The sequence below is a fragment of the Glycine soja genome, chromosome 5 (assembly GCF_004193775.1).
Source record: "Glycine soja cultivar W05 chromosome 5, ASM419377v2, whole genome shotgun sequence".
NCBI classification, from domain to species: Eukaryota; Viridiplantae; Streptophyta; class Magnoliopsida; order Fabales; family Fabaceae; genus Glycine; species Glycine soja.
In genome coordinates, this window is record NC_041006.1 from 39332023 (window position 1) to 39351523 (window position 19501).

Genomic DNA, 19501 nt, shown 5'->3' on the forward strand with positions numbered 1-19501 from the left:
TTCTCAAAATATATGTTAATTATCCAAAATTTTGAACAACCAATATATTCCCTTTCCTTGCTTTTTTCTTAATTTATTCCGCTGATCACGGATGTCATGTCACATCTATGATGAGCATATTTTTTTACAATTGATTTTCTCTCTCTCTCTATATTCTTTGTTAGAATATTAATTGGTCCTATAGAAGTAGAAGCACCAATTTTTATGGGTGAGTTAAACTTCACAAGGGCTTAATATTTTATGGTGGTTCTCATGATTTTGATTACATCTTATTTTATTATTGTTATTTAAATTATGCATGAAATAATATAATTTTTTTCCTAGAAACAAATAAGAGCTTTTTTCCCACATCAGAACTAAATATTTTTGTCATTTTATTATCATCTTGGTTATGATGAAAACAAATATTTTCATCCTTAAGTTTTAAACGATGAAAATTATCATTTTTATTCATTTCAGATGAGATTTAAAAAAATCAATGTATTTAATTCAATAGTTTTTTCATAAATATATTTTTTAAATATTTATTTTTTTATAAAACAAAAAAATTATTTTATATTTAAAAAATTATGAAGTAAACAATCTCAATCATTAATAAAAAAAATCACATGTGGGAGTAATTTATTTAGCAGAATAATTTGTATACAATTTTTACCATCTATAAATTTACATGAAAAATTTATATTTTTTAAATTTTATGGGAATTTCAAACATATTTTATTCAAAATTAATACTTAATCGTATATACACAATAACTCATTCAGAAAAAAAAACGCAAAATAACTCATGTCTGTTGAGATATGAATCATTAATTAGTATTGCATGCATATGCATAATAAATTATTTTTCTAAACTTTTATCAAAATTAGCATCTTATCACGATATATATTTTAAAATCTTCTACTAGCTCATTTATCAATTTTTTTTTTCCTACGTCAAATTTTTATTGTATTTTTTTTTTAAAAAAAACTTATTTTTATCTTTAAAAGATTTTCGAGACTATTTGCAATCTAATTGCGAGGATGATGATTTTCCAGTAAACTATTTGCAGCGAATGTGAAGCACGCGCAAAACTGACATGCATAGGCGGATCTAGAATTTTTTTTATTTTTTTTGTCAGTGATAGATAAAAAATAATATATGTTTTTACAAAAGTAAAATAGTAAGATTTTACAAAATACCAAAGAAATTTAAAATATTTATATTCTACAAATTATAATTGTCTTTTATACATTTTAATATTGAAACTATTCTATAATTTTTTCATTGTTAATATTATAAAAAATAATATTTCTAAACCAAACAATTATTTAACTATTCATCTCTCTTGCCATTAAGCATTATATTTTTTTCACAAAATTCATCGTAGAAAAATAAATTTTTCAAAATTCTACTTTTGTGAAACTACACCTTCAAAATTCTAGCAATCACAGAAACACCCCTATGATCCTATTCAGGCTACTGGGCAGCAACATTGATGATGATGACCTCAAACCATATTCCCTACACTGGAGCAGCCATCATTCACAGTGTTGATAACGAATATGATGATGGCCTCCCAATGAATATGAAGTACGACCTTACTGGGGTATGCAATGGTTTGATCTGTTTGAGAGCGGAGACTCTTAAAGATGGATTTTACTTAACCTGGGTCCGGTTTTGGAACCCTGATACGAGGTTAATATCCAAAAAATCACCATGTATACAGTTTCAAATTCAGACCCCAAGACGTGGTTGTAAGATGATGGGCTTCGGTTCAAGAGACACTTACAAAGTGGTTACAGTGGTTGTGGATTGGGAATCAATGAAAACGAATGTGAGAGTTCTCTTTCTGATTATGATTATTGCAAATCAAGTCTAAAGTTTGGAGTTGTAGAGTTTTGAACGCCGTTGCTGAATGTGTTACATATAACCATCATCCTGATTTCTTCCGTTCATTCTGTCTTGGGGTGGTCTTCCCATTGAGCATGTCTGAAAATGGCGATCTTGTGTTTCTGGGAAGTAAATGTAAACCAGGTCCTTTAATTTTTACGTATCACCAGAGAGATAACATCGTAGAGCATAGTAAGATTTACCACCAAAGAGTTTGGTTGGATTCCACTGATTATGTTCAAAGTTTGGTTTTGCCTTATCGTAACTGAACTCCTCCTATACAAAGCTCGCACGGCTTATCTGAATTTATGTTAAATCAAGTAAGTGTTTTTAGAACCTTGCCTTGCCATGTTATATATATATTTTTGTGATTCTGCAGTTTTACTTGTATCAAAATCTTTGAATTAGATGAGGCTATTATAACCGATTTTTCCAAAAGGAAATTCCTAGGCATTCTATTTTGGTCTACAAAAACAGTCTTTCTCTTCATTTCTAGGTAGTTTTTTTTTTGGTAAAAGACATTTGTGGCCTTTTTATGGCTGTTATTTTGGTTTTTTTGTGAACAATAGTATCAACCTGATACTTCACAACTATCTGTGTATTGATAAGTACAACATTCTCACTTTTAAGTAATTAAGTGCACTTATGCTGCACCATTAGGGTATATTAGGATTTAGGATTTCTGTTATAGTTGCGTCATTATTAATGAATTTAATATTTTAGATATGTAATTGTTTTATATTTCGTATAATTGGTAATAGCTACTACAAAAACAGAACACTGAAACATGTTTAAATTAAAATATCTTAGATGGTAAAAGTTGAATAAGGACAAACTAAGTTCAGTAGTTCACTATCCAGTTTGTTTGTTCTGAATGGAAGAAAAGTAATGTCACACTGCGGGCTTCATTTCAACATAAAGAATCTTAATGATTGATAAACAATTCAACAAAGTATGTAACATGTATATGCAAAATACATGTGTCTTCTTTTCGCACCAGTTGATAACTTGATTTTGTGTCTTGTATTCCATGTACAAGATCCAAACCATCCTGCACACTTCTAAATTCTTCACTAATATAATTTTATAAGGTCAAACTCACTGATCATGTTTAATTTTGACTGCTTTTTGTTTTCATTCTTATTAGAAATAAAAAATGGTGATGAAAATATATTTGGTTAGAATTTTAAAAACATTTTCAATGAAAATATTTTCTCAAACGAACCAAAAACTGAAAATAAGAAAATTTTGTTTTCATTTGAAACCAAGAACCTCATTTTAGGTAAAATGAAAATGCTAAAAATACATTTTCTTTTGAAAACGTATTTTCAGTATTTTTATTTCTTGAAAGCAGAAAACAAGACGTCAACTCAAACATATTTTCAGAATTCTAATCTTTTGAAAATGAAAACTTAGAAAATGAAATCAAGAAATAAAAAAAAAAAGAAAATGTAAATCAAACACATCTTTAATAATCCAGGCGAAGAAAGCACTACTATGGGACACATTTTCAAGGGTGGAAGTTCTAACATTAATTTTTTTTATCAATATTAGGAACATTTTTTTTATTCAACATTGAAGGTGATTTCATTTTATGAGGTACTGAGAATGTTCTGTTTTTCTGATTTCTTTTTGAGAGCTCTTCTAGGCATTGGCTTTGTTCACACCATGAAAAAGAGGCATTTGTTTCAAGCAAGATTTTAGATATTAATAATCCTTAGTATCTCGTCTGTGATTTTGGTTTTCACTAAATATCAGTCTCATTATTAATCCTATTAGTTTATTTATTTTTTAACTGACAAATTTATTTATTAATCCTATTACTAATATTTAAATGAAAATAAAAAAAAAAACCTCCAATAAGTAAAAATACAAGAACCAAAACCTTATCTAAACCTAAGAATTTTAAGATACAATACTATAAGGCACAAACTACTCATGGCCACTAGTGAGAGTAGGAATACAACAGTGATCAGTAATTAATTGCTTCTCTTAAGCAACATAACTTGCTTATTTCTGCCCATAATAATTTGTATAAGAAGAAATTTCTATCATATTTACTAAATGAATCTTGGCCAACAAAATTTTCAAAACAAAAACATCTGTAAGGATAAAAAATGCCTCGCGTACTAATTAATTTTGAAGATTAAAGTGGAAGGAAATTGGCTACGTGTTATTACTATCATCAAATCTTTCCAGTACAAAGATATTGCTTTTGTCGTCCCTTCCTATTCTCAAGGTATCATCAACATATCTATGGCATAATGGAGTTTAGGAACAACAACAAATTTCATCAATAATAAAAAGCATGAGAAAACAAAGAAAGACATGATTTGGGCTCGTCAAAAAGAGTAGATATGGGTTGGACCTCAAAATTAGACCAATAAAAGAAAAGAAGAAGAAAAATCTTCAAAGAATTAGGATACGTGATTTCCAGCCATCCCTCTGGATTGAAGATGCCCAACAAAAGATCATAATTTTTCCGAAATACATTCATCAACTGTGCATGCAAGGAGGAAAAACAGATTAATTATAGGTGAAAATTCTGATTAGCATAGAAAAATAGTCTAGATTACAATTTTTAGTTCTTATAATTTAGCCAATGTGTGATTTTTTTTTTCCTCTTAATTCCATGTTCGGTTCTAATCTTCATAATTTTTTAATTATTAAAATCAAGTCCGACACCCCAAATTTCGATCAGTAATTAAGTTAAATATAACGAATGTGTGACGTGATATTGATTTATAGAAAATGGCAATGGAAAAAATATTTAAAGTATTTGCATAAAAATAAAATTATAAAATATAATGAAATCCATTTTTATTTAAAATACATTATTTTCATTGCCAATTTATACAAATCAATGCCATGCCACGCTTTCATTATATTCCCATTGTATATTAGAATTTGAAGTATGAGATTTAATTTTAATAATTGGAACACTAGGAGTACTAAATGCGAATAATTAAGGAAGATAAAAAAAACACTCATAAGTTAAGATATAAGAATTAAAATCACAATTAAGTAAAAAATATAACAGAATATGGCTAACATACCCGGTCAGGAGTGATCGTTGAGTTTTCGAAATTAATGTCAACCCTCTGTCAATTTCAAGCAGTAACCAATTAGGTAGTTATTTGGAAGCCATATTAACATATTAATGCTTTACAGAGAAATAAGCGACCAAACAAGAAGTGGAGTTTTAACTGTTGAGGAAGCAATCCTGAAAGAGGCTTCAATATTAAGCTGTCCAGACAACAAACTCAATCCCATTGCACTGAACTTTATCACATTAACTGCTTTGCTCTCCATTTTCAAATCACATTACCAAAGTTAAAAGTCAGTAGATAAAATTTTTTTTTAAAAAAAACTTGAAATTGTGGAAACGGTGCATAGCTGTGTATCTTCTGAGGTCCCATGCTATCAAATAAAATCTCAATTCAAAGAAAAACAGCCTTTATCATACAAAATTCAGAACTGAATTGTTTTAGTACCTTGGATATGTCAATCGTCTGAAAAAAATCATCCAATGAGATGAAGTCTCTGAGGCCTAATTTGGTCCTCTTTGATCCCAAAATTGAGATCGTACTGTAAACAAGCCTCCAGCACCCAGCCACCTACCATAACAACAACATATTATAATTAGACTTTGATGATTATGTATTAACAGTATAAAATAGTTTAACAATGCAAAACACTTTAACACTATCATCTAATCACAAATCATCATTGTTATCACCTTCAAGGTATTTATTGTAAAAATCAATAAACTTACTATGCATGGTGATTTCACTAATTTGTGATTAGATGACAGTGTAAAACTATTTTACAGGGTAATGCCAATGAAGAAGGATCGGTGTTACCTTCTCCAGTTCTAGAGTTGGGCATGGAGTTGGATTCAGAGATTCTATCTGCTTCACCAATCTTTCAATTTCAGATTTCTTGGTAGCTGGGATTCCAAAAATTCCCCTGTTGATTCCTTGAAACATGTTTTTTTGCCACTCTTTTTCAATCATATTACTATTTCGATCATAATAATAAAAGGGAGATGAAAATAACTGGAGTGGGTACCTTCCACCGCCTGGCAAAGCTCTCTTTTCTTCTGAGCAAGTGTTTCAAGCTCAGCTAAGCCTGAGCCAGGATTGTGTTCTGCAACTTTAATGATTGTAATGGGTCTAAACCATAATGGTCTCTCACCAAATCTTGAAGTGTTTATTCTTGAATGATTTCTAGATGGAACAAAATTTTGGAGTTTCATGGCATTCATGGTTCTACAAATAAGAGGACTCACATGGGAATCTGTCATTGGTGGCTGAACTAGCTTAGTGACCATTGAACCTTCACGTGGGATGAGAGACAGAAGGATGAAACATAGGAGAGGGTCGTTGCTCTATCTATTTTGCTGATAAGGAGTTATTAAGGCTGAAAATTTCGGCCAAAGGGAAACTGTGACACGATTTAGTTTTTATAACAAAGGTTGTGTGGATAGGTCTATCGAGACATGTGGTTTAGAAGTTCCCATTTGAAGGACACGAGATCCAGTTGATAGATACCTTATGCGTTGGTCTTCTACGTGCCAACCTCTAAAGGCCCATGTTCTAATAGAGAGAAAAAAACATTATTTTGTGAAGTTTTTTATATAAAAAATTACCCTGCAGCTGAGTCTTCATTTCAATAGGGAGTGCACACAACAATAGGGTCATGCTCAGAACATTTATGAATTAATCAAGTTCGCATGTGTCTGGGATAAGATTAGATAGGATACAAAGAAAAAAGTTCTCAAGCTGGTTAATTGGTTGCAAGGGAAAGAGCAGAATTGCAAAGACGTCTTAGAAGCTTGAGCAAACCTTCTAGTGAGATAAGCAGACACAAATATGAAACAAGGGAAATTGCAACGCAAAACACGACGAATTAAATCCTCAAGTGTCTCTAATGCAGTTTAAGATCTGGCAACAATCCCTAAAGACTTGAAATAAAATTCATCTGGTAACTGGTAAGTCCTTCAATTGAACTAAAATTTTCAAGTAAACAATTTTCATAGAAAGAGTGCAGTTGGTAAGAAATTAAGAGAAACAAAAATGAATGTATCTAGACTCGGAAAAAAATATCCTAGATTCATATTTTACTTCTTTAAAAAAAGAAGTTAAAGTCACTATATCTAGTGGCACGAGACGTGGGTGATTTATATAAGACCATAAGTTCAAACTCATGGTCACGTAAAGAAAAGAAAGAAAAAAAAGGTCCTAGAAGGTATACATGACAAATTATTTGAAAACTCCTACCTAAAGAGGGTCACATATTAAAATAACTTACGGGAAGCCAGATTTTGTAAACTAAAATTTAGTAGTACAATTGTAAATTTGAGTGTCGATAAAACTACATAGAACTAGAATCCACAAACAATGTCAACAGTCAGCAACACCCTGTATGGATTTCTTATTTTATAACTAAAACATATGCTCTAGGCAGCAGGATTTGATTGGTTGGATTCTTGCTGTTGTTTCCACTGCTCTGGGGTAACAGCTTTCTTAATAGAGAGAGCATGAATTTGTTTCATTTCCTCCTCTAAGGCAGCATTCACCATTCGATGCCTCTCAAGTAGCCTTTTGCCTTCAAACTGTTCGGATACAATCTCTACCACAAAACTTGCACCGCACCTAATAGCCACATTATAACATTGTAAGATAAAAAAAAAAGGAGGAAGTAAACAGTGCTACAAAGTAGAGAACAAAAAGTCTGTTAGTGGGGAAAAAAAAACGCTTACCCTCCAGATATATCAACCACTTCCTGAAACACAAATAAAATAAAATCAGACCACGGAATATGAAGAAAGGGAGGGGTGTCAAATACAGGGTAGGGTACACAGCTGAAGTTAGCCCATTTCATGTTTGGTGCATAAAATTTGATTTGTTATGCATAACTCCCATGAACTTAGGCAAATCATGAAACTGTTAAACAGAGGGCTAGAATTAACAGACAATCTCCAAACCCTTATAAAAAATCCCCTTTAAGTTTAACAAATTTTCATATTTAAAGTATTACACACCCCATGTGACATGCAAGTGGGAAGCTCTCTATTAACAATATTGAAAGAAGTTTTTGTGATGAAGCAAACCACAACATTGACAAACATAAAATTTTTGTAAATGTTTAAAATGATTGGACATGTGTGAAAAATTCAAGAGACAACACTTAATTCAAGGTCACTGCATAATTCACTCAGACTGTCCAGTGTCAAAGGAAATTCCAAAATTGTTGTATGGATTTCTGATAGTCATAGATAATAACAGGTACCATAGAGCACATGAGAATTTTAGATCGAGTAAAATTCCAATGCATTAACTAAGCAACCAAGATCCAATGGATAAGTAGAAGCACCATGAACCATGTATTCTCACACAATTAAATAAATAAGAAAGTCAATAATCCATGTAGGAGAAGACAGTTTATGTCAGCAACTCTTTGATATCTACAAAATGGTTGCAGTCAGATATGGAAATAACCAACCCACTAAGGTTGGCCAAGTGGTGAGGGTTTGAATATTTCGCACAAGGTATCAAACTTGTTGCCGCAGATACACCAAAGAAAGAAGATAAGGAAATAACTTGGAACAAAAAATACTTAAGCTCATTAAAAGGAGCAAAGCAGTAAAACCCAGTCAAAAGAAACCAGACAGCCAAAGAGATCAATTCTGGTGGCTTAAGAATTCGCAATACTATCTGGTACATGTTACAGATTTGGATATGCCCTGTGCCATCTTGCCAAGTATGCAGCACAATGGGATAAGTCAGTATGCAGTGGGTTTGTGGGATGCTTTTGTACTTGCCTTGGGATGCAAGGGTTTCTTTCTCTTAGATTCCCACACCCATAAAAAAGAAATACACAAAGCTACGAAGAAATCAAAGATCTATTAAATGCACAGACATGACCATCCACAATCATCATAATTTGCATAGTGCAAATGGGGTTCTTTGAGTTTGAGTTTGAGTTTGAGCATTCCCATGCTAACTCTCTTCCTCCCAATAGAGCTGCTACATCTCCACTTGTTATTCCGTTGTCATCAACTCCAAGCTCCACCCTTTACTTGGGTATCTTGATGCTACCTTCACATTTTTCTGCTTCACAGCCCTGCTCTATCTCTTCTCCAACTGTCATTTTCATGAATTGAAACAAGAATGGGAGTGACCTAACTTACAACTCAACCATGAATTGCTACCCACAAACCAATTCATGGTTCTCTAGATAAACCAACGAATTATGCTTCACTCCTTGGATAAAGCTTCGTTTCAATCAAAAGCTATTTCTCATTTAGAAGCCGAAACTTTAGGTTCTATACATGCACTTATAAAAGAAGAAAATAAGGAAAAATAAAGTAAGCTTCTCCAAAAGCTAAAATTAACTTACGTTAAAGCTAATATGTAGAAGCTCTCTCATATCAACTTCTACAAAAGCTGGTTTTTAACTTATGGAGAAACTTACTTCAATTTCCTTCTTGTTTTCTTTTCCTATAAGTGGTTATGAGAAATTTATCCAAACAGTTAATATGCCGAAATTTCACTTTTGGGATTTTGGTAAGTAAGAAGGAGAACTCAATTGAATGAACAGATTATTTAGAACTAACGGACACACTGGTGGTAAAATTGCAAAATAAATACGTAACTACAACTGCAAGAAAGTAGAAAACGAAACACACGTGAAACACGAACATAGCAAAGTGAAAGAGAGGAAAAAGAAAGCTTACAAGGTGAGAAGGGTTCAGTTTGGCCTTCAAGGATAATTCAACTTGTTCCTTCGTCACGCCCATCTCTCTTCTGTTTTGTATCTTCTCTCAATCTTCAATTTATTTTTCTGTTCTAGCCGCTACTTTTTCATTAACGGAATATATTCGCGTTTTGATTTTGCGTTATCGAGACGCTGATAAAAAAAATACTATGTTGAGTGCCAAAAAGAAAAAATAAATGGATAGAATGAAAAAGTTATTTACACAAATACTTATCCTCCAAAATATTTATCCGAATACTCATTTTTAAAAATCGGAATTGACAATTGAAAAATGAGTTCTGAACATTAATATTTTTTCTTTATTAGAAAAAGGAAAATCGACATTTGGAAAATTGAATTCCCCACGTCATTTCTTATTTCTTAATTTAAATAGTTGATTTAGTTTGTGGTTTATTTAAATAATTAAATGTGTAATAATTAATTAGTTTGTGGTTTAAAATGTATTAGGACTAGTTTTTTTAATAAAATGTTATATTTTAAGTGTAAAAGAATTATCAAAATATATTATAAAGGACTTAAAATGAATATCTTGATTAAAATTTTATATTTAAAAATAATACAACAAAATTAATATTGACCAGTCCTACCGCAAAATTACAAATGTTACATCAAAATTAATTTCCTTAACGGTAATCGAACGACGTTATTTATGTTGTTGTTGTTGTTCATGATTATGGATAGGGGACTAATCTTATTGCAAATTATCATCCTGTAACCATATATGGGATTGAAGAACTAAGGGTAGCATGGTGGAGAAATGATGAAACTTCAAACGAGTACAAATTTTGCAAGTAAGCATTAACTTACTGTAGAATTATAACATTTACAACAAACAGATCACTAAGAAAAACATCTCCAATGGATGCAAAGGAGTGCCTATGAATGTAAAAATGTGATGGACCAACTTCTTGTTTTGGAGTATATGCAAATAAACATCAAAGAGATTCCATGGTTTAAGCAATTATTTGACTATATTTTTTATGGTCGGCACCAATATTATGCCCTTGACTGTCGTGACTAATGTGAAGAAGGATGGTCCTAAGGCTTCGTCACTGCTATCAAAGAGGAAGTCGAGCCACCTTCAAAGACTCTCACACCCAAGTCAATGGCTGACAAAATAACGCCTAATTACTGTTGTAATTTTAATATTTATTTTAAAAGAATTTTGTAAAAAAAGATTAATTAAAGAATATCATAAATTATGTATAACTAACATAATTTGTTTTAAATGTTGGTGGGAGATTTTGATAACTAATCTAATTTGTTTTTGAATGTAAATTTTTTTGTTAATTAACAATATTTACTTTGATTATTTAAAACAATTAATTAATAATATTTTTTAATTGTGATGATATGATATATTTGTTTAACTAACACACACTTACCAAACCCAGCCATATATATCAGTCAGTCATTCCCAATGCACATAGTTGTATGAGGGTTTGCATGAGAGATTGCAGTTAAACCTTTTAGATTCACGTCTCATGAAATTCAACCCTACAACAATTACAAGAAATAAAATATACATGGAGAAACAACTTTAAATGCATTCAGAGAAAGGTGGTGATTCCTTCTATTTCCTATATATCTCTCTATAATTCATTTTTCTCTCTATCATTTACACATTTTTCTGCTTTAATATACTCTTGTTTTGTGTTATCGCCAAAGGATTGGTTAGGAAAAATACTCATTTTAGATGCTCCTAATATGCAATACCCATACCTTGTGTTAAAGATACTCAAATGATTCAAGGGTAGACAGCCAATTTCCAAACAAACAACTGCCAAACTCCATGTGATGACAATTTCTTGATGGGTATTCTAATGGTAGGAAGCCTGATCCTGTGATTGAATTGTGAACCCTTATGTTTACTGAAGTAGCAGTGATTGCTTAGTTTCTTGATCCGGCTATCATGACCAGTTGAGTGGATTGCAGCGGAATAGGGTTGTCCAAGTATGAAACTTATTAGCAACAATGTTTATATAAAATGGAGCGGAAATTATAAAAGTAATTCATTTAATATCTATTTTTTGTTATTATTGATTAATATCATAAAGAAATTGTATTTACTTATCTCCATTAATATACAAATAGTGTTAAGATATATAAAATCTTATAAGAATCATGCCGTCATTGTGACACCGGACTAAATTCTGCAAGCCTTGAGATCTACTGCACTAATTTGCAGGTTAACGATCAAGTAATCAGATTAAAATCCAACACCCTATACCAGAATTATTAGCAACATGCTGTACTTGCAATCACAACTATATAAATTGTGTGGTTAATTTGGTTACGTCACTGATTTTTCGAGAAGGTAAAACGACTTACTCGTGGATTTAAGTTAGATACTTGACATGACATCAAGAAGGTAAAATTCACAATCAGTAGATATGTAATTATATTATATATAAAGAGCTCTTATCCTACTGCGTCACTTCTAACTTGATTTTCCGACAAAATAAAAAAAATATACTAGAATAATAAGATAAGATAAATGATGATAGGATAATATTTTCATATTTTATTGACACAACAAATATCAGAGTTGCAGAAGTGCTTCCTGAACCACTCAAGTGGTATTTCCCTTTTTCAGAAAGAAAGAATAAAAGGATATACAGACGAAAGAGAAACGTCAGAAATTAAAAACAGAAAAGAAAATACTTATGAAAATTGAAAACAACCTCTATAGCCCTTTAGCCCTGTTCTGATACCCAGCACGACAGAACAAACAAGAAAAATAAAGGGTCAACAACTTTGGCGAAAATAAGAACCCAAGTGGTTTCAGAGTGACACGCACAAGAGAAGAGATAATGGCAACAAAATCTTTGGGCTTCGCTGTGTCTGTGACTCACCTCTTCGGTTCCAAGTCGCCACCCAAGCTTTGCGTCTTTACTCTCAGATGCTCTGCTGGTAACTCGTAACCCCTGCTTCTTCCCTTTTCTTAAAGTGAAACACACTCTGTACTTTTTCATGGAGCTTGAAGAAATTGATGCATTTTTTTTTTTTTGTATTGAAATATAGGCAATGGAGAAAGGCCTTGGAAAACTTCAGGCGCTAGACTTATGTTAGAAGATGGATCAATCTGGAAAGCAAAGTCATTTGGTGCTTCAGGAACCCAAGTTGGAGAAGTTGTTTTTAATACATCATTGACTGGGTGAGATGAACTAACTTTATATATAAACCGGCATTCATTCAATCTGAGCATGGATATACCGATGTTTCATTTGTTTATTTAATAATATCTGTTAACTGCAGGTATCAAGAAATTCTAACAGATCCTAGTTATGCTGGTCAGTTTGTACTGATGACAAATCCACATATTGGTAACACTGGTGTAAATTTTGGTAAGTATTTAATATTTATATTATTTTAAGTCTCTTGAATATTTGTTCTTGGAAGTCATCTAAAACCTACCTTCTGAATTCTGATGCACCTACTGCCAGATGATGAGGAATCAAGACAGTGCTTCCTTGCCGGTCTAGTAATTAGAAGTTTGAGTATCAGGTTTTTTTCACATGCTCTACAAATGTTCTTCATTGATTGAGCTTTTTACTTTGGCTATGCTTACCTTTTCTTTCTACTTGCAATAAATTCATGCAGTACCTCAAGCTGGAGATGTGCAGAAACTCTAGGTGATTACTTAGCAGAAAGGAACATCATGGGAATTTGTAAGAAATTTATATAAATATATAATTCTTTGAGAAAATCTACTCTCTGTACAACTGCAAGTTTTGCCTTTAACCTTGGTGATATGCAACAGATGACGTTGACACACGGGCTATCACGCGCAGATTACGGCAAAAAGGCAGCCTTATTGGTGTGTTGAGTACTGACAATTCTAAAACAGAGGAGGAACTACTTAAGATGACTCATTCTTGGGACATTGTTGGTATGGATACAAGTTTTTTTTTTAGGCTCTGAAAATATATCTAATAAGTAGAAGTACTGACTATTGTTTGATTTTGCAGGTATTGATCTAATAAGTGGAGTATCATGTCAGTCTGTGCATGAATGGGTTGATACAACAAAGCAAGAATGGGATTTTAGTTCTAAGGGGCATGGGGAGACTTTCCATGTAAGTATTAGCAGTGTATTATTCTGTGGGTATTGCCTCCTTCCTTTTGCTTGACTAATACATAAGTTAATATACCTAATGTGGTGAATGAACCATAGGTTGTTGCTTATGATTTTGGAATTAAGCATAATATACTTAGGCGCTTGGCATCCTATGGCTGTAAAATCACTGTGGTGCCATCTACATGGCCGGCATCAGAAACCTTGAAGATGAAGCCAGATGGGGTGCTTTTTAGCAACGGCCCTGGAGATCCATCTGCTGTTCCTTACGCTGTTGAGACAGTAAAGAACATTCTGGGAAAGGTGCCTGTTTTTGGAATCTGCATGGGCCACCAATTGCTGGGTCAGGCTTTAGGAGGCAAAACCTTTAAGATGAAATTTGGTCATCATGGAGGAAATCATCCTGTTCGTAACCTTCGAACTGGCCAGGTTGAAATTAGTGCTCAGGTATGTGATTAAATGGACTTTTCTTCTACACTAATTCTTTGATAAATTTTGTAGTGTTCCTTCTCCACCATATCTTGTGTAAAATCCATGAATCTTTTAGGTATGCTAGAGAAGAGAAATGAGCATTATTAGTTTTAGATGGATGTTTTTGCTAACAAGGGTTGCTACTCTGTCCTCACTTTCTTAAAATAAAAGAAGTATTCAGTAGAATAATGCTTGTTTTGGTGTTAAAACAATTTACGCAGTAACTAAGCTCATGTCCCTGTTGACCAAGATAGCCTGCTATTATTGCATGAAGTCAATGTCACTGAATTTGTTTCGGCATGAAGTAGAAGGCAACATAAAAAGATTGTATGCATGTAAATAGTTATTATATAAGACTGGGTTGTTGTTATTGTCTGGCATGGCTTTGTATATTCATTGGCAGAACCACAACTATGCGGTTGACCCTGCCACACTGCCAGAAGGAGTGGAGGTTACTCATAGGAATCTTAATGATGGAAGCTGTGCTGGCCTTGCATTCCCTGCTCAAAGAATAATGTCTCTTCAATACCACCCAGAGGCATCCCCAGGACCCCATGATTCTGATTACGGTATGAGATAAAAACTTACTGCCTCATTAATTATTTCAATCAACTTAATAACTAACGTTATCTGTTCTTTATGCAGCTTTTAGGGACTTTGTAGAATTAATGATGCAAGAGAAAAACAAGAAATCCGAACCCCAAATATCAACAGTGTCTAGTTTGGATGCGTAATGCTTGAAGCTGACACTGGGAGGAATTGAAATTAGCTAAAATTTTAGGGTTATAGTCAAGTACTGATCGATTGTCTCATCACACAAGATTTCAATTCTTCAACTTCTGGGACAAAAGCAGGCATAGCATGCCTTCGAAGTGTCCATGTGCTATTTTAAAGATCAAACCCATTGTTACCGTCCAATTCTGGGCCTGTTAAAAGCGTTTTTATCATGATGATACCTGACCTATGAAGTGATAGTTTATTACTTTAAAAACTGCCAATTACTATTTATTTATGAACCATTTCATCTGATTTAATTGATCAAGTGATACAACTAACAGGCAAACAACCATATACCTAAGAGACAAATACTTGATTACATATATAAGACCATCATTACAAGAAATCTAATCAGCAACTGCTCAACGATCTAGATTCACACACAAGGCGTTAAAACAAAGACACTTAAACCCCAAACCAAAGTGAATTATTTAACTAAGCCCTCTCGCCCCTGATTCTTCTGGCGAGTTGAATATCCTTGGGCATAATGGTAACCCTCTTAGCGTGAATAGCACAAAGGTTAGTGTCTTCAAAGAGACCAACCAAGTAAGCCTCAGCGGCTTCCTGGAGCGCCGAAACGGCGCTGCTCTGGAACCTCAGATCCGTTTTGAAGTCCTGAGCGATTTCACGAACCAAACGCTGAAACGGAAGCTTTCGGATCAGAAGCTCCGTGCTCTTCTGGTACTTCCTGATCTCCCTCAGGGCCACGGTTCCTGGCCTGAACCTGTGTGGCTTCTTCACTCCGCCGGTCGCCGGAGCAGACTTGCGGGCGGCCTTAGTCGCCAGCTGCTTCCGGGGAGCCTTGCCGCCGGTCGACTTACGGGCTGTTTGCTTTGTACGCGCCATCTGGAGTTTTCTGGAAGCTTCTGGAAGAGCGAATCGTAGTGGAGAATGCTTTGCGCTTTGCTGGAATGAAGTTGAGAGCGAAAGGGGGTTTAGGTTTTATAGATGAGAGATTCAAATTTGAGGGAGGGAGTTTTGTGTTTCAGAGATTTGGATTTGGAGCGATCCGTGTGTGAGTCAATCGGACGGTTAGGATTCGGTTTTGAGACACGGATTACTCTTTTCAACCATTTTTAGTTTTTGGTTTGGCGCCACTGGAGTGGGGTTGTGTATTTCTCATTTCTTGCCTTTTTTTCTCAAAAGAAATTCCAAGCTTTTCGGTTTCGCGGGAGTACGGGTCTCCTTATTTGTATGCTAAAAAGGATTTTAATTTAGTTTGTGAAATTATTAAAGTCATAAATCAAGTATTTTAGTTTGTATATTGTATAGGATAAATATTTTATTTTATATAATGCATAAATTATATTTTAATCTATAACAAAAATTTAAAATATAATATAAAGCTACTTTTAATTATTACCAAAAAATCAAAAAGTATTAAAATTTGGCTAAAATTAGAAATAAAAAATAACAGATTTTTTAAGAAGAATGATGTTCAATTTAAGGGTATATGCAAAGAAAGATGCATTTTTTTAAGAAGAATGATGTTCAATTTAAGGCACGATCAGTAGTAAAGGAATTCGTTCAATTGCTCATAAGGTTAATGAGGTATTTTATCTAGTTAGTGAAGAATTCATAGCACATTTGGACCTAGAATTTGTTCAACTTGATGAAAAAAATGCATTTATACACATGGGAAGGATTCAAGATTATTGAAAAAAGAAGATTGACTTCGCAAACGGAAGAAATCACTTTATGCAACGGAGCAATAACTAAAGCAATGATATAAGTAAAGTTGTTCAATTCAAATTGATTATTAAATTGTCGTAAACAATTACGAACTAAAAAAATGATTCGTTTGAACTAAATTGTCAAACAATTTAGGAGAATTAAACTGAACTGTTTCATAGATATACTAAACAATTTGAAAAAACTATCTTGTAGTTTACAAATTTGGCCATTGTGTTTATATTTGTAAGTTACAAGATAGTACTTTCATTTATCTTGTATGTGGATAATAGTTAATTATATCTAAGAGTTAAAGAAAATTTATAGATTAAAAGCTTATTTGTAAGTTACAAGATAGTACTCTCATTCATCTAAGGCCAAAAGTATTCTCATAAGAAAATAAGCATATATAAAGAGAAAGACAAGATCTTTTGTTATCGAAGATCAATATTTGAAAAAAGCTCTACAACATTTTATATGATATTTAAATCAACCATCGAGATGGTTGGTTTGAAAAACATGTCAAATTCGAATAAATGTTTGCTTCTAATACGAAAATTTGCATATAAGAGGCAAGAACAACTGTCTGTTCCTTTGAGTTCCAAAAATTCTAGATAGCCTAAATTTCAATTACTCAGTGAATATCTAAAAAGTAAAATGAACAAAAATTGCCATGAATGATTGAAGCAGCGGGAACCACAATCTCCTAACACCATAAAAGGGCATCATATTTCAGGCAGCATCAGAACACAACCTACAACCATTTTCCATCGCAAACCAGAGCACAAACAAACCACAAGATAGAACACAATACGAACTTATATTGTTTTGAAAGCAGCTGTGATTTACAAAGTGTTAACAGTGGGATTTAAATTAAACTCACACAACTCAAGCACACGCAGCGAAAGAATATAAACCGAGAAAGTTATCTAACGCGCACACACTAGAAGGAAGAAAAAAAATTAGCTTTACGTTCACTCACTAAGTCATTCACTCACACCATATATTCAAATGTTACATGTGTGGCCTATTTATAGCCAAGGTTAACAATAAAGAAAACGGTGCAACTAAGAAGGTGCCGCAATTGCCATAATCTTTAATTCAATTAAGTGACTTCTTCGTTCATCTAATAAGAATGTTGCATTTTTTTTAAGCAGCAAAAAATATTTGCTTAATTATGTACTATAAATTTGCTTCATTTATCTCACCGACACAAAGTAATCATGCAAGAGCGAATGAACAACACCACCCAATTTGCATAATCAACTGAGCCAACAGTCAACAAGTCAACCACAAAGACCATACAAATCGTTTACATTCACTTGAAGAGAATACGCATAATTTCAATACTTCAATCAGAATGGCATCATTACAATAAATCTAAACCTTGAAAGATTCAGAGACGGAAACCAGAAAGGGCTAAATAAAAACATGTAAACCCTAAAACCAAAAGGGATCACAAAATTAAGCCCTTTCCCCTCTAATTCTTCTGGCGAGTTGAATATCCTTAGGCATAATAGTAACCCTCTTAGCGTGAATGGCACAGAGATTGGTGTCTTCAAAGAGTCCCACCAAGTAAGCCTCAGCAGCTTCCTGGAGCGCCGAAACAGCACTGCTCTGAAACCTCAGATCCGTTTTGAAATCCTGAGCGATTTCACGAACCAAACGCTGAAACGGAAGCTTTCGGATCAGAAGCTCCGTGCTCTTCTGGTACTTTCTGATCTCCCTCAGGGCCACTGTTCCAGGCCTGAACCTGTGCGGCTTCTTCACTCCGCCGGTCGCCGGAGCAGACTTCCGAGCGGCCTTCGTCGCCAGCTGCTTCCGGGGAGCCTTGCCGCCGGTGGACTTGCGAGCAGTTTGCTTTGTACGCGCCATCTGGAAGAGTGACCTAACTTGGAAGTTGAGATTGCTTTGTGCTTTGGTGGTGGAATCAAGAGCGCTTTATAGGGTTTGAAATTTTGGAAGGAGGGAGTTTGGATTTGGAGCGATCCGTGTGTGGGTTTATCAGACGGTTAAGATTTGCTTATGAGATGTCACGCGGATTCATCTTTTTCATTTTGGCGCCAGCCACCAAACTAGTATTTCTACAAAAAATTTGAAGCTTTTCGGTTTCCCGGGACAACGGAACCCGCGGCGGTTTGTGTCCTTGTTTGAAAATATTCTATGGCATTAAGAGAGAAGGATTTTACTAGTTTCATAAAATATTAAATAAAAAGATGTTTTAAAACATTTATACTGTAAAAAAAAAATTAAAAAACTGTTATTAGAAGTAGTTATTTTTTCCAGCTTCGCAAGGTTGTTTTAAAATTAAGTTAGAACAAACATGTATCGCAAAAAAACAAAAGTAAAATCAAACAAAATCTAATTGAGTATGAAACTACTTTATTATTTAATTTTCATGCACTACATAAATATTTTGAAATGGTCAATTAATTAAAAATAAGTTAAAATATTTGAGTTTTTTTTCCTTAGCATTTAAGCCTTGGCATCTCTTAGTTTCTAGCCGTTAACTATAGTTGTTTAATATTTTTATATCCCACGAAGTTTGCCTGTAAAAAGCTCACCTTGTACCATGCATGTAGATCATCAAAAATCAAATTCGAAATTGGAATTAGAGTGCATTATTTTCCTCTCATATATGTTTCCTTGGGCTGATTTGAACAAATCAGAGTACTTTTAGGAAACCAATACTCCTAAAATGAGATTATTCTGAAATATATTATCAGTTGTACTTAGCCACATTCAAATACAAATTCAACAGATAAAAACAAAAACAAGAGTCATGATCTTTTAATAAAATTATTTTGGCCTGAAAAAAATACTTTTTCACCTGATTTCCAAGCATACAAAT

At 33.3% G+C, this 19501-nt stretch overlaps 4 protein-coding genes across 7 annotated transcripts; 1 reads left to right on the plus strand and 3 right to left on the minus strand.

Annotated features, from left to right (window-relative positions):
• Positions 1-3736: 3736 nt before the first annotated feature.
• LOC114413199 (probable plastid-lipid-associated protein 7, chloroplastic) lies at positions 3737-6421 on the minus strand. 3 transcript variants are annotated; one of them, XM_028377456.1, is made up of 7 exons: positions 5944-6402; positions 5736-5875; positions 5367-5489; positions 5080-5178; positions 4929-4973; positions 4299-4372; positions 3737-4126 (listed from the first exon to the last, which is right to left on the minus strand). In XM_028377456.1, exons 1-7 carry the CDS (start codon positions 6203-6205, stop codon positions 4039-4041), a joined length of 831 nt encoding a protein of 276 aa, XP_028233257.1. In that variant the 5' UTR covers positions 6206-6402; the 3' UTR covers positions 3737-4038. The 3 variants fall into 3 exon arrangements, with proteins under 3 accessions (XP_028233257.1, XP_028233258.1, XP_028233259.1); XM_028377457.1 differs by having other exon boundaries at positions 5736-5851; positions 5944-6384; XM_028377458.1 differs by lacking the exon at positions 5080-5178 and having other exon boundaries at positions 5944-6421.
• A 748-nt stretch (positions 6422-7169) lies between these two features.
• Positions 7170-9807, minus strand: LOC114413200 (protein BOLA2-like). Its single transcript, XM_028377459.1, has 3 exons — positions 9614-9807; positions 7637-7659; positions 7170-7529 (listed from the first exon to the last, which is right to left on the minus strand). Exons 1-3 carry the CDS (start codon positions 9674-9676, stop codon positions 7334-7336), a joined length of 282 nt encoding a protein of 93 aa, XP_028233260.1. The 5' UTR covers positions 9677-9807; the 3' UTR covers positions 7170-7333.
• Positions 9808-12312: 2505 nt separating this feature from the next.
• LOC114413201 (carbamoyl-phosphate synthase small chain, chloroplastic-like) lies at positions 12313-15236 on the plus strand. Of its 2 annotated transcripts, XM_028377460.1 has the most exons (10): positions 12317-12567; positions 12679-12811; positions 12913-13001; positions 13101-13161; positions 13258-13325; positions 13418-13546; positions 13626-13732; positions 13831-14178; positions 14606-14771; positions 14848-15236. In XM_028377460.1, the coding sequence occupies exons 1-10, from the start codon at positions 12468-12470 to the stop codon at positions 14934-14936; spliced, it is 1290 nt and encodes a 429-aa protein (XP_028233261.1). In that variant the 5' UTR covers positions 12317-12467; the 3' UTR covers positions 14937-15236. The 2 variants fall into 2 exon arrangements, with proteins under 2 accessions (XP_028233262.1, XP_028233261.1); XM_028377461.1 differs by lacking the exons at positions 14606-14771; positions 14848-15236 and adding an exon at positions 14424-14599 and having other exon boundaries at positions 12313-12567.
• LOC114411384 (histone H3-like centromeric protein CSE4) lies at positions 15207-18588 on the minus strand. Its single transcript, XM_028375083.1, has 2 exons — positions 18118-18588; positions 15207-15918 (listed from the first exon to the last, which is right to left on the minus strand). The coding sequence occupies exons 1-2, from the start codon at positions 18523-18525 to the stop codon at positions 15415-15417; spliced, it is 912 nt and encodes a 303-aa protein (XP_028230884.1). The 5' UTR covers positions 18526-18588; the 3' UTR covers positions 15207-15414.
• Between the last annotated feature and the right edge of the window lie 913 nt (positions 18589-19501).

Excerpts from the sequence above, each read along its gene's own strand:
- LOC114413199 (XM_028377456.1), bottom strand. The coding sequence starts at position 6,205 with ATGGTCACTAAGCTAGTTCAGCCACCAATGACAGATTCCCATGTGAGT. Across the intron at positions 5,490-5,735 it reads CAACTCTAGAACTGGAGAAG|GTGGCTGGGTGCTGGAGGCT; the intron begins GTAACACCGATC and ends TTGTTATGGTAG. Across the intron at positions 4,373-4,928 it reads CAACGATCACTCCTGACCGG|TTGATGAATGTATTTCGGAA; the intron begins GTATGTTAGCCA and ends TTGCATGCACAG.
- LOC114413200 (XM_028377459.1), bottom strand. The coding sequence starts at position 9,676 with ATGGGCGTGACGAAGGAACAAGTTGAATTATCCTTGAAGGCCAAACTG. Across the intron at positions 7,660-9,613 it reads AACTGAACCCTTCTCACCTT|GAAGTGGTTGATATATCTGG; the intron begins GTAAGCTTTCTT and ends TTTGTGTTTCAG. Across the intron at positions 7,530-7,636 it reads GTGGTTGATATATCTGGAGG|GTGCGGTGCAAGTTTTGTGG; the intron begins GTAAGCGTTTTT and ends TGTGGCTATTAG.
- LOC114413201 (XM_028377460.1), top strand. The coding sequence starts at position 12,468 with ATGGCAACAAAATCTTTGGGCTTCGCTGTGTCTGTGACTCACCTCTTC. Across the intron at positions 13,002-13,100 it reads TAACACTGGTGTAAATTTTG|ATGATGAGGAATCAAGACAG; the intron begins GTAAGTATTTAA and ends ACCTACTGCCAG. Across the intron at positions 14,179-14,605 it reads AGGTTGAAATTAGTGCTCAG|AACCACAACTATGCGGTTGA; the intron begins GTATGTGATTAA and ends ATTCATTGGCAG.
- LOC114411384 (XM_028375083.1), bottom strand. The coding sequence starts at position 18,525 with ATGGCGCGTACAAAGCAAACTGCTCGCAAGTCCACCGGCGGCAAGGCT. Across the intron at positions 15,919-18,117 it reads GAATTAGAGGGGAAAGGGCT|CTAAACCCCCTTTCGCTCTC; the intron begins TAATTTTGTGAT and ends CATCTATAAAAC.